This window comes from Sciurus vulgaris, assembly GCF_902686455.1.
Source record: "Sciurus vulgaris genome assembly, chromosome: 12".
NCBI classification, from domain to species: domain Eukaryota; kingdom Metazoa; phylum Chordata; class Mammalia; order Rodentia; family Sciuridae; genus Sciurus; species Sciurus vulgaris.
In genome coordinates this window covers 98,639,341-98,652,768 of record NC_136473.1, presented here as the reverse complement: position 1 = coordinate 98,652,768, position 13,428 = coordinate 98,639,341, and the positions used below count along the sequence as shown (strand labels likewise).

Below are 13,428 nucleotides of genomic sequence, written 5' to 3'. Positions count from 1 at the left end.
GTAATTCAGTGGCCAAAATGCCTGTTAGGTTCAGCACCTTCCTTTCATTTCCCCGTAATTCAGGCTTTTATCACCATTTACTTGGAGCAAAAGAAGCCGCCTACAGTTCTCTTCCCATAGTCCCTACTGCTTTCAGAATTTTTTTTTCAAGTGTAGAACTGATGCTGTTCCATGACTGATCTAAAAACTTAGGGATTTACACTTCCCCAGTTACTACAGTATTTCTTTCAGCTCAATGTCCAAGTCCTAACACTATCCAGCTCAGTTTTTCATTTATTTTCTCCTACTTCCTTCCCTTTCCCCTGGAACTTATACACACCGTGCACTCACTGTGTTTTATTCTAGGTTAGCTCTGTATTCTTATTTCTCCGTACACCTTATTCATGCTGTGCCTAGAACATTCCCTCCTCTTCTCCGGCCCTTCCCCTACTAGCCTGGTAAGCAGTTGTCCTATCTGCTAAAGTCCAGCTCGGTGTCATTTACTCTGAAACCTTTCCAGAACTGCTGAGAAGGAACTGATCTTTCTTTTACTTTGTTCTTTTATTCTTTGCATAGTTTTTACTATAAGATTGAATCATAATTTATTTATCAGATTGAATCATAATTATTTGTTTCTGAAACAAGGGACAATATCTCAATTTTACTTATGTCCTCAACCTCCTCCCTACTACCTAATCTTTTTTTTTTTTTTTTTTTTTTTTTTGGGGGGGGGAGGTTTAATGAGGAGAGAACTGAAAAACCCTTCTCATATGTGTATACTTGATGATATTTATACTTTTTTCTGATTTAGAATGGGTCATCTTAAAAAATGATAGATTAAAGCTGTTTTATAATAGGCACCTCATAGACTCTTAGCATTGCCTTGGTCATTTTAATCAAATTATTTAGAAAGCAAGGTAAGTGGTAATAAAACTTTATTCTGAGCTGAGTTTTAGCTCTGTGGTAGAGCACTTGCCTAGCACACAGGGGGCCCTGGGTTCCATCCCCACCACAGCAAACAAACAAAAATTACTCTTTATTATTACAATGACAAAAGAATCCTAATAAAAGTTGTGATTTATTTGAGCTTCTTAACTAGAAAATGAAATATAAGTAAAAATATTCTATTAATGTAATGAGCTCTTATTTTTGTTTTCTGCTTTGTTTCCTTGTATTTAAAATCTTAACAAGCATAGTTGAAACAAATGCCATCAAGTAGCTAACTTGTCTGGAAAACATCTTATGTACATTGCACTTAATTAGATGAACTTGTTTACCTGGAAAATACTTTTAGAATTTAATTTTCTATAATTTGTTGTGTCAATTTTAGAAACTTGGATTTTTCCAAAGGCCACCAAGGTATCACAGGGGACAAAGAAGGTCAGCAACGGCGAATACGACAGCAACGCTTGATATCAATAGGCAAGTGGATTGCTGATAATCAGCCAAGGTGTGTCCATTGGCCTTCTAGCCTACTCCTTTTAATCAAATTGTACTTACCCTCTCTCTCATGTTTATTTCAGGTTTTGGTATTAATACTATTGATTATGAACTAAGTAAAAATATTTGTAGTACAAAATCTAGCTATGAACCTAGTGATCATAAGTATACTTTTTATTTAAAAATCTGTTCCCCCAGTACACTGTTTACTATAGAGGAATTTGGCTTGTCTCCATTGTTTATCATGAGCTTCTGCTCAAGTTTGTAAACATCTGCATAAATCTGAGTTTTGGTTCTCACAGTGATTTGTATGGGCAAGAGCATGCTGGTTGGTTTCCGTCAAGACTAACTAGGATGGTGCTAGTAACTAATTAAATACAAAGCAGACCTGGCAGTTGGTATAATGGGGGGAAAAAAGTTTTCAAATCAGATAGGTTTGAGTTCAGTTTCTGGTTCTGCCACTTTCTAGGTGGCTTTCATGTTTGAATGAACTTTTCACTTCTGAGTGTCAGTTTCTACATCTATAAAATAGGGCTTACGTGTAGCCACCTTATAGGACATGTCGAGGTTTAGACTAGCATTGTATACTTTAAACATGATCAGTAATTGTAACTAATTATTAGCAAGCATGGAAAGGGTGAGGAAATGTATTGTGATATTAAGTGTGCTAATAAGATTCTGAGTTTCCATGTACTTTCTGTGTGAGCTGGATCCACAATGTAATATACTGTTGTTTCCATAATTTTTAGGGCCAGGAATATATTGACTATTAATCCATATACAGTTGAGTTACAGTTTTTTAGTTTTGTTCTTCATATGTGGATTTATTTTTACTTTTTTTAGGCTGATTCAGTGTGAAAATGAGGTAGGGAAATTGTTATTTATCACAGAAATTCCAGAATTAATACTGGAAGACCCCAGTGAAGCCAAAGAGAACCTCATTCTACAAGAAACATCTGTGATCGAGTCTATGGCTACTGATGGGAGCCCAGGACTGAAATCAGTACTGTCTACGGGCCGAAGTCTAAGCAACAACTGTGACACAGGAGACAAACCAGTGGTCACCTTCAAAGAGAACATTAAGCCACGAGAAGCGAACAGAGACCAAGGAAGAAGTTTTCCTCCCAAAGAGGTGAGAAGGGACTATAGCAAAGGAATAACTGTAACTGAGAATAATGGAAAGAAGGACAACAACAAGAGGAAAACTGAAACCAAGAAATGCACCTTAGAAAAGTTACAGGAAACAGGAAAGCAGAATGTGGCAGTGCAGGTAAGCCGTATTTGAACCATAGAGCAGGTAGAGGAAGGCAGGCTCACACGAAAGGCAAGACTTCTCATTCTATTCTAAAGTCGTGAGCATTGGCTCTTCTGAAGTTTATATGAATCCTTCAAATGCATCATAAGGTATGTAAAGAGCTGTGGTAGGGCTGAGGATGTAGCTCAGTGCGAGAGAGACCCCGGCTTCAGTCAGTCCCATACCAAAAAAAAAAAGTTGTGGTAGTGGTGACTTTATCAATTCTTGAGAATTATAATGTGAGTGAAAAAAAAAAAATTCAATCTGATATGAAATTCTTATCAGCTCTTTCTTAGTGATTTGATCAGTTGTGGAGCCCTCATTTCCACACAGGTTTATATTTTTATTTATAAAGTTACAGTTACCATTTGTTAATGTTAAAGCAAAGATTTGAGGTCTTTTGTAGATCCAAGGTCTGTTAAGGCTTATCCAGTTTCTGATCTTTTGTTTTCTGCCCAAGATTCACTATACAAAGTAAAACATTCCTAGAAAAAGATGAGGCTCTTTTTCTTACATTTATATCTGTCCCCACCAGTGGCATTGTCGTTTAATATTATCGCGATTCACAGGAATTTGTAAAACAAAAATCCAAGTATCTTGCTTAAAAAAAAAAAAAAAAGACTGCTTTTTTTTTTTTTATACCTTTTTTTTTTTTTTGAGTTTTTTTTTTTGAGTTTCATTTTATACCTTTTGAAAGAAATACAGGGAATTTCATGTAAACAGAGGGTCTTTACTCTTTGTTGATTTTATCAATACCATTAATGTTTGAATAACTAAAGTAGCCTTGTAACTTGTTAACACATTTCAGGAAATGTATGTGTTTGCAGGAGAAACATTACATTGTTGAAGGCTGCTTACAAATCAGTGTATCTTCAATTTATTTCCCTAATAGAATTTTTTTGAGAAAGGGAGAAATAATGAAACAATAATTTCATTTTCAGATTCGTAGTAGGAAAAGAAACAGAGAAAGGCATGGTAGAAATTGAGAAAAGAATGGAAAGAGAGGTGCTGGGAAAAAGGGGGGGAAATGAAGTAGAAAACCAAAGAACTCGTGTTTTAGGAATATCAAGATTAGTGTTTCCTGCCTGCTTTTCCTCCATCTCTGTAATGGCCTTCCAGTAAGGTCCAGACTGATAATGAAATCTCCTTTCCAATGCTACTTTTTTTTTTTTTTTTGCTCAACCTTGAGCAGTATATAGATACTTTCTGGCTTGATGTATAGACACTTACTTAGGCCTGTTACCTGCTGCTGAAAGTATCCTTTTTTTTATTCCAATGGGTGGTAAGTTTGCAGAATTGTGGGTAGATGCCTGGCTCTACACTTAGGCCTGCCCAGTGAAATTAAACTGGGGGCCAAAAATATCTCACCTGTGAGTTAATGGTCTTAATTAATTCAAAATTCAGCAGAAAGAACCCTGGACCTCACAGCAGGCAGCTTAAGATCACAGGCAAGTTTTATAATCTGTTGGCATCAGGTGCATCATTCGTGAAAGTCCTTTCCATATTTAGAATTTCTGTGATTATGTGAAAGCAGAATTGTCATATTAAACTAAATCCTTATATATTTTATTGGCAATTAAGTAATTTGTTTTGATTTTTTCATTTTTAACTTAGGTGAATTTAACTACCTTCAACATATACTTTTAGACATAATGAGAGGTTAAATACTTTCTTAGAAATAGGTGCTTTTTCTGACACATTTGAATACCATGTTTTTTTTTGATAATTTTGCCTCTGTTGGTCGTAGGTAAAATCCCAGGCAGAACTGAGAAAGACTCCAGTGTCTGAAGCCAGGAAAACACCTGTAACTCAAACCCCAAGCCAAGCAAGTAACTCCCAGTTCATCCCCATTCATCACCCTGGAGCCTTCCCTCCTCTTCCTAGCCGGCCAGGTAAATGTTTTTTCTAATTTGTTTTACTTAATTCCATATGTGTCTGGGGATTTCTGTTCACTCACTGAGTTGTTTATTCTTTTACAGTTACATTACTAAGCTATAATGTTATCAAATAGAAAAAAGTTGTTTTCCCTAATACTTATAAAATTATATTTGAGCCATTTCTTTGTAGTTCACATACAAGTGCATGTTTATTACCATGAAGGAATTCCTATTGCTAAACTTCAGAAGCCATCTTTGGAGCACTCATATGGGTTGGAAATGTGGCTCAGCAGTAGATGGCTTGCTTAGCATACATAGGACCCTGGGTTCAGTCACCATCGCCCAAAAAAAAAAAAAAATTTAGAATGCACTTATTACTTCAGTGGACAGAAGAAAATTAGAAAATAGTATTATTTAATTCTTAAAATCATATTAAAGATTGACAACATGGTTGATCTGTTGCTTTCATAATGTGTTAGAAATCCCCCTCCCCTCAAAAATGACTTTTTTCCCCTTTTTGGCTCTCTTTAGAACTAAAGCTGTGTTCTTCTGTTTTGAAGGGTTCCCGCCCCCAACATATGTTATTCCCCCTCCTGTGGCATTTTCTATGGGCTCAGGTTACACCTTCCCAGCTGGTGTTTCTGTCCCAGGAACCTTTCTTCAGCCTGCAGCTCACTCTCCAGCAGGAAACCAGGTGCAAGCTGGGAAACAGTCCCACATTCCTTACAGCCAGCAACGGCCCTCTGGACCAGGGCCAATGAACCAGGGACCTCAGCAATCACAGCCACCCTCCCAGCAACCCCTTCCATCTTTACCAGCTCAGCCAACAGCACAGTCCACAAGCCAGTTGCAGGTTCAAGCTCTTGCTCAGCAGCAGCAATCCCCTACAAAAGCCGTGCCAGCTTTGGGGAAAAGCCCTCCTCACCACTCTGGATTCCAGCAGGTACATTGCAGTGATGTGTACTGGCCACCCTGAAAAAAGGGAAGTGCCAAAATGATTTGCTTGACTAATTTAAAAAGTGTTAAACTTTAAAATACTTCCTGCCTAGACTTAGAATTTATTATTGTGGGAATACAAAAGTATTCTCCATTAGAAAAAATTTAATTTTTCTTTCTTTATCGATAAAGGATAATACATTAAGTCTTCACTATCATTCTTTGCTGGTGCTAATTGTCAGCTTTGTAGGAAATTTTTTTTTTTAGATTTTCTGTAAATAATTGTCTTATCTGAACATAAATTGCAAAAAAGAAAAGAAAATCATAATCTTAATGGAATGCTAAGATGAATGTGATACCAATCTTAAACATCATCCCTGCAACACTTGAAGCAGAACGTGTCTGTCTCTCTCATATATTCATTCATTAAACCTTAAATAATTAAACTGAAAGAGTATAATATGAGTTCAGTGCTCATACTCTGTTTCTAGAAGTCTGTATTGAAAAACCCAAAGGGTAAAGGAAACTACTGCATTGCTTAGTTTGGTTTTGGATTTTTGTATCCATCCCACACACAGGGTTGGGTGGGTTGGGTTGGGTTGGGTTGGGTTGGGTTATGGTTTTGGTTTCAGATTCATTCTGATTCTTTAGCATTAATTTTCAGTAACATTGCTCTTATCTTCATCTTAATGATAGATATCTCTTTTCAGTATCAACAGGCAGATGCCTCCAAACAGCTGTGGAATCCTCCTCAGGTTCAAGGCCCGTTAGGGAAAATCATGCCTGTGAAACAGCCCTACTACCTTCAGTCCCAAGACCCCATAAAACTGTTTGAGCCGTCATTGCAACCTCCTGTAATGCAGCAGCAGCCTCTAGAGAAAAAAATGAAGCCTTTTCCCATGGAGCCATATAACCATGATCCCTCAGAAGTCAAGGTCCCAGAATTCTACTGGGATTCTTCCTATAGCATGGCTGATAATAGAGCTGTAATGGCACAGCAAGCAAATATAGACCGCAGGGGAAAACGGTCACCAGGAGTCTTCCGTCCAGAGCAGGATCCTGTGCCCAGGATGCCATTTGAGGTATGTGTTCTTTTCTGTCACCACATTCTTAAAACTGGGTCTAAGATTACTTATCTTTTTAATTTTCTGTAGCAGATACTATACTTATTTATATTTTTCAAGTTGACACTTAAAAATCATATACATATAGGAAATAGGTGTTATAAAAGACCACTCTGGTCCATTAGTACTACAGCACTTGATCTCTTCAAAATTAAATAGTATCATTCAGTTGGGGGAACTGAAGAATTGTAACTGATTTTAACTGTGGTGGTCCGGTGAAAAACGTGGAGGAATCTCTAATACAGCATGTTAGAGAATTCTGAGACAAAGAGCTTCTCTCAGTTGGCTGAATCATCTGAGTTTAAAAATAGTCTTACCAAGCATTTAAACAAATTGCTTTCTGAGAGGAAAAAAGTCAGCCAGTTATCATGGACAGTAGAATTCCCTTTTCTTGCCCTTTTATTCATGAGAAGCAGGTGTGTTTGTAACTTAAGACCCGTTTCTCCATTTGTTACACAAAATACGCTAATCATTTGCTCCATCGCATTGTTTTACCCACTAACTACATTAACTAATTATGCTCTGTCCATATTTTTGCTTCTTTCTGTTGTTTTGGTCTTTCTTCACCGTGTCCTGTGTCACTTTGCTTTTGTATTTCAGTCTTTTCGCATTTAACTATTTCCCTACTGATTACTTCTCCACCCTTTTGGTTGCCTTGTCCACCTAATCATGCTACTACTACTTCATTGTGCTTTTGTCATACCTAATTGCATCTCACTGTGATCCTTTCTGTCACTAGGACCCCAAGAGCTCCCCTTTGCTTCCTCCGGACCTGTTAAAGAGTCTGGCTGCCTTGGAGGAAGAGGAAGAGCTGATTTTTTCTAACCCTCCTGATCTTTACCCAGCTCTGCTGGGGCCTCTCGCCTCTCTTCCTGGACGAAGCCTCTTTGTATGTATTTGACATAATCTTGCTTCTTGCTCTAACCCCAGCTGCTTCTCTGATTTTATATTACTCAGTATAAGTGGTTTCTTTTTTCTGGGGCTTTACTTCTTTATAGAAGTATAAAATATACTTCCTGATTGCCTTAAACTAATCTTAAAATGGTAATCCAAAATGGCAAAACATTTCTGACTCTGGTTCCCCCAGTCATAGAGTCATACAGAGCCTGGGTACACGTTATCTGCAAAGCATCCTGCAGGGCTGGTCATGCTCAAGCTGTGTATTAGAAACTGATTCACTTTCTAGGTTGCACCTCCATCTGGACCCAGAAACTTAGGGTCATTTAATATTGCCTAGGGAAAGTGAGATTTTTGGTCTTAAATGTATTCAGATATGAAAGGAAATATGTTCTAGATGTTTTCTTACTGAAATTATTGAACAGTTTTAGTTCTTTTCTGTTTGGCTGACTGAACCCAGAAAGAGCCCTGAAATTAACATTTGGATGCATAAACTGAGTAAAATTGAAGAGAATTCTATTCGTAAATATTGTTGGGGTACCATAAATGAGTCAATACGAAGATAAATAACCAGGACAATGTAGAATCAAATTTGTTTGGATTAGTTATATCTTTTTTAAAGTAATCTAGAACACAGTCCACATTTCAGAGTTATTCTTTATGCTCATGAGCATTTACGTTATATTTTACTGAGGGCAGGGAGTATAAAAGATGGGAGGAAAGATGTATGCCATGCAGCTTTACCCTGCCCTTCATTACAGTTCAGGAAAAAAAGATAGTTTTCCTTTCTTGGTGTTTCCCATAAACACAGGGCAAGAAAATATTCATTATATTAAAATGCATTAATTATAGTATCAGGAGAAATAAAAACAGTTTTCATGACATTAGGTGCCATCCCTGGTACTTGAAAGTTTCCTTAGGAATTTGCCTGTATAAATGACAGTAAATGCCTCCTCCCCACTTAGCAACTGAAGACCCCTGAAAACATCACTGGCGTTAGTTAGTGCTGCACCTGTGAGCAGGGACGTGGTGAAAGCCCTGCTGCTGTGGCCTAGGCATTTATGCCTTCTCGTTCCTTTTCTGCTGGGGTGGCTTGAGAGACAGAGAATACTAGCTCTCTACTTATTTCCATATCATAGCCCTGGGTTCCTATTGCTCCTACTCCTTCAGTTGGAAATGGAGCTAATGGTGGAGCTAGTGGCTGGGGTGGGGGATTCTTTTCTTGTGTGTTTAAAAAACCCAACCATTAAAAAAAATTTTTTTTTTAAGCCCTCAACAGTTAACACTTCTTATACTCCTTCTTAACAATTTCATGTATATGAAAATGCCTTGCATGTAGTAGGTGTTCAGTAAATGTTTGTTGATTCACTGTTTAGTGACAGTGAGCATTCAGCTTTCTTTTCCCCCATAACTTTCTTACAGCCAATAAGTGTTTCACTTTTAGTATATTAATATGCACCACAAATATAGCTGCTTAGGAAACATGTAAACAAAACCAGTTGTCAGCTTTGAAAGACTTTTTTGTACATCATCAATGTCAGTATTTTAAAAATTTAGGAAATAAGCAGTAGTAGGACAGTTTGGCATCTTGTTTTGAAATTCTTTTAAAAGCAGCTATTTCAAGGGAATTCCTGAGATTCATGCCTAAAAACTACTCAGAACGCCTGCTGTTCTCCATGCTCGCTGGTCCCTGCCAGTCTCTGAGCTAGCCTAGTAACGCGATAAAGGAGAGTTCCGACTAACCCCTGTGGCACCTGGAGCTTAGCCAGTGTCATGGTGTTGCAGCTATGAATCCACACCTTCCAGGCATTGTATGGTGCACGTTGAACAAGTACAAGTGTGCTCACATGTGGTCTTTTACTTGGACTCTGTAGCATCTTAAGACTGATATTAAGAAAATGGAAGGCATAACTTAACTCTTAACTGCTTTTTTTTCTGGGACTGTGAAGAAATCCTTGTTGGAGAAACCCTCAGAGCTCATGTCACATTCGTCCTCTTTCCTGTCCCTCACCGGGTTCTCTCTCAATCAGGTAGGTAAAAAGGATCTTGCTTGTGCTTTTATTCTGGGTGGATACTCTTTCCTGTTCTATTTCAGCACATCTGTTTTCTCTTTCCCTTCTTTTCCATATATTGATATCTTCCCAAAATTTGATTTTATCCCCCAGTGTCTGATTGGGGCAAACTAGTGACCTGTATGTTGTGACTTTGAACCCTTTAACTTGTCATTAATATTAAAATCCTTAGGGCTATATTATATTGTTCAACCAAAAAGTCTTTCACTTTTTTAAAAGTGGGTGGTTTATGTAGAGCAAAATAAAGGGTGAGAGAAAGCAAAAGGGGAAATGAAAATAAAAGCTTTAGGTATATTCAGAATCCATGAACATTACATTTCATTTTTTTTAAATCTCTGTCTTGAAGTTTGTAACTTGAGTGTCATGTCTTTCAGGAAAGATACCCAAATAACAGTATGTTCAATGAGGTATATGGGAAAAACCTGACAACCGGTTCCAAAGCAGAACTGAGTCCCTCAATGGCACCCCAGGAAACATCACTGTACTCCCTTTTTGAAGGGACTCCGTGGTCTCCATCACTTCCTGCCAGTTCAGGTATTAACTAGTCTTAAACTACAGACCTTGCCATTCCCATACATTGAAATCGACTAAAAGTAGGATTCTGTAATTACAAATATATTAGTTGGTTTTGTAAAAAAACTTTTTACATCCTAGGTAATGAGCATAAGAGATAAAAGAGTTCTATCTTATGGTTTCAGCTTTTTTTAAGTTTCGTGATTCCTTTATGGGGACACCCCCCCCCCCCCCCCAATTTACCTCTCTGCCAAAGCCCTGTAGTTTTTTTGTTTTTTTAGTAAAATTTGGGTGATTGGATCTGCAGGCAGCATTGGTTCTTGGTATGTTTGTGAAACATCTGCTACATAACCTGTGTTGCTGTTATTACTAGATCACTCAACACCAGCCAGCCAGTCTCCTCATTCTTCTAACCCAAGCAGCCTGCCCAGCTCTCCTCCAACACACAACCATAATTCTGTTCCATTCTCCAATTTTGGACCCATTGGGACTCCAGACAACAGGGATAGGAGGACTGCAGATCGGTGGAAAACTGATAAGCCAGGTGAGATCCAGGCTTCATTATCTAGAAAAAATGAGCGAACTTGCTTATACCTTACCCCTGTTTGGTATTTGGCAATGGTAGAACATCATCTTGAATTCTTATCTCTTTCTGTCCCTTAGCCATGGGTGGGTTTGGCGTTGATTATCTCTCCGCAACATCATCCTCTGAGAACAGTTGGCATCAGGCCAGCACTCCAAGTGGCACCTGGACAGGCCATGGCCCCTCCATGGAGGATTCCTCTGCTGTCCTCATGGAAAGCCTAAAGGTGAGTAGACTTCAGAACAGGAGCCGCAAAACTGGCAGCCATGGCCTTTCTACTTCCGTTCACACAAGTAGCTAGGCTTGCTTCTTGCCTGGGAGCTGCTTAAACAGAAGCCACGTGCAGCACAGTCCTAGGAACACCTTCTGCCTAGTGATTTTGGATGGGATTTTTTATTTATTTATTTATTTTTTAATTTGTGAATTCACTAGCAATTAAGTATCATCACGGGATCCAAAACATAAAGGTTCTAGTTTCATTCTAAGGTTGATTTTATTTAAAACATAACTCACCTTTTGCATTTTAAAAGTAATTTTAATAGGAACTAACTAGTCTTGAGAGTCTTATAATGACTTTGTGATAGCTGAGTTGTTTTAGGGGGCAAAGTAGGGTTCTTGGGACATATATGTCTTTTTTATTTTTTTTTTCTTTTTAGATGTATGATAATAGTAGAGTATATTTTGACATATTCTACATACATAGAGTACAACTTAATTCTGAAAGGATCCCATTCTTTTGGTGGTACATGATGTTATAGTTGACTGGGATTAATGCACAAGTCCCAGTCAGCCAGCCAGGCATCTGACCTCTGTTGACAAGATCTGGGCTGTTTTTCAGTCTATCTGGTCCAGTTCCATGATGCATCCTGGACCTTCCGCTCTGGAGCAGTTGTTAATGCAGCAGAAGCAGAAACAGCAGCGGGGACAAGGCACCATGAACCCTCCACACTGAGGCCAAAGTGGCAACCCTGGGAATGAAGGCTCCATAAACCATGGCATGCTGGGTTTGCAGGACTGGCCCACACAGTCCCCTGCAGGTGGCAGCCCTCTTGTCTGTTTCTTGCTATCAAGAGGGTGTAAGTGTTCCACCAGCCCGCTGAGTGTGCACGAAATGTTCGCAGTGCAACAAAAAGAAAAAATCCATCAGGAACTCTCCGTCCCTCCAGGTCCTTCTGGAGGGAGAGAGGAACTGCTGTTTGTCTCACTCAGTTACTTGATATCACCGCCTCTCACCTTCTCCATCGTGCATGTCCCCAGCCACATGGGAAGTGAAAGCTGAGAAGGGAAGGCAGATGGGAGAAGCCAATGGGAACTTCTCAGTCCTTGTTTCCTCTTTGGGGAATAAAATAGGAATCCATTAATGATTGCTTTGCTGACTGAGAATGTAGTTGAAATTATTCCTAAACATCTTTTATTATTGTTATTACTCTCAGTAGTAAAATATCACACTGAATTCTTCCATACACAGGTGTGCTTCTAGTCAGTGTGTAGCAAGGACAGCCCCGTTCACTGCTCCTGTGAGAGGTTGGTGGTGACAGGATGGGGAACTGACCTCTTCAGCCAGTGGAAGTGTTCCAAGAGGAGAGGACAGGGCCTCTTAGAAGGTCCTGGTAGGACCTCCTTCTGGCCTGGAGATTCCAGCAGGAAATGCCCTTCACTCTGTAGGTGCTCGAGCCCCCAGATACGGCGTGGGTGGTGGTGCTGGGCTGGACTAGCAGGTGACTGCTGTAGGATTTCAAATTACGTTTTTGATTCCTGTACCTTCTGCGGTAGCATAGCAAGCAGTCTCACAGAGGCAGGCTGATCCATCCTGGCCTGATGCATTTTAATGGGTAGAAGCTTTCAGTGTGGTTATTTTTTGTTTGGTTGGTTTTCGTGCCCCCACCCTACTCAGCCAGCCTCCTGCACCTGTCTCCATCCCTTTTTAACCCTGTGCTGTTTGCTAGTAATTGTTTTTATTCCTAATGTGTACGACATCTTGCCAAGAAGCAACAGCATGGGTTCCAGCAGTTGGAACCCAAAAGACAGTCTGAAGAGGAAGGAGTGACGGTGTCTGCACAACCGCAGAGGGGCCAGGCCCCTGCCCGGCTGCAGCCTCCCGGCCTCCACTTCGAGAGTGAGATTCAAGGCAATGTGGACACACGCACGTCGTGAACAGAAGAAAATACAACGAAGGCCGTTTTGGAAAAGGCAAAAGAATGGAAAATAAACTTTTTATTTGATATTTATTAGGAGGAAAGAGGACTGAAGATGTTCTTGTGTAGAAACGAAAGGACAGCGTTTCTGTTAGTCGTTTCCTGGAAAAGTAATATTTTAAGGGGAAATTATGGAAACAATCTAAATGTCCAATTGCTGTGCTAGTGGTAGGGATTATTTTCTGGGAGGTCTCTCCTGTGTTTGAGTGTGTGTGTGCGTGTGTGTGTGTGCACGCATTTGCTCACACATGCCTATCTGCTCTCCCAGAGGGAAGGGGTTGTGTGTATGAGTGTGTGAGTTAGTGTGGAAATTAGCTGGAAAACAGCTGCAGAGCAAAGCACATCCAGGAGCCCCGGTTGTCACTGGAGTCTGGGCAACCCCAGCAATTGAAAGGGGTGAGATAATGCTCACTGCTCTTCAGAAAGAGTGGTTGGAGTCCCCGTTGTGCTTGCATTACTGCTCTTTTAGTTTGACATGGTGTCTGGGATTTTTGTTTTCTGGTTTCTTTCTTTCTTTT

General features: G+C 39.5%; 1 protein-coding gene across 7 annotated transcripts in view; it reads left to right on the top strand.

Annotated features, from left to right (window-relative positions):
- SMG7 (SMG7 nonsense mediated mRNA decay factor) overlaps positions 1 to 12,914 on the top strand; it is an 85,258-nt gene extending 72,344 nt beyond the window's left edge. For 3 of the 7 annotated variants that reach the window (XM_079108008.1, XM_079108010.1, XM_079108012.1), the window contains 11 exons: positions 1,310 to 1,429; positions 2,263 to 2,551; positions 4,461 to 4,605; positions 5,151 to 5,533; positions 6,237 to 6,608; positions 7,390 to 7,539; positions 9,497 to 9,577; positions 9,994 to 10,153; positions 10,506 to 10,676; positions 10,796 to 10,941; positions 11,554 to 12,914. In XM_079108008.1, coding sequence (XP_078964134.1) covers positions 1,310 to 1,429; positions 2,263 to 2,551; positions 4,461 to 4,605; positions 5,151 to 5,533; positions 6,237 to 6,608; positions 7,390 to 7,539; positions 9,497 to 9,577; positions 9,994 to 10,153; positions 10,506 to 10,676; positions 10,796 to 10,941; positions 11,554 to 11,667 — 2,131 coding nt within the window. In that variant the 3' untranslated portion in view covers positions 11,668 to 12,914. The remainder of the gene's footprint in view (positions 1 to 1,309; positions 1,430 to 2,262; positions 2,552 to 4,460; positions 4,606 to 5,150; positions 5,534 to 6,236; positions 6,609 to 7,389; positions 7,540 to 9,496; positions 9,578 to 9,993; positions 10,154 to 10,505; positions 10,677 to 10,795; positions 10,942 to 11,553) is intronic. The other 4 variants (XM_079108014.1, XM_079108013.1, XM_079108011.1 and 1 more) reach the window with 3 other exon arrangements.
- The last annotated feature ends 514 nt before the right edge of the window (positions 12,915 to 13,428 follow it).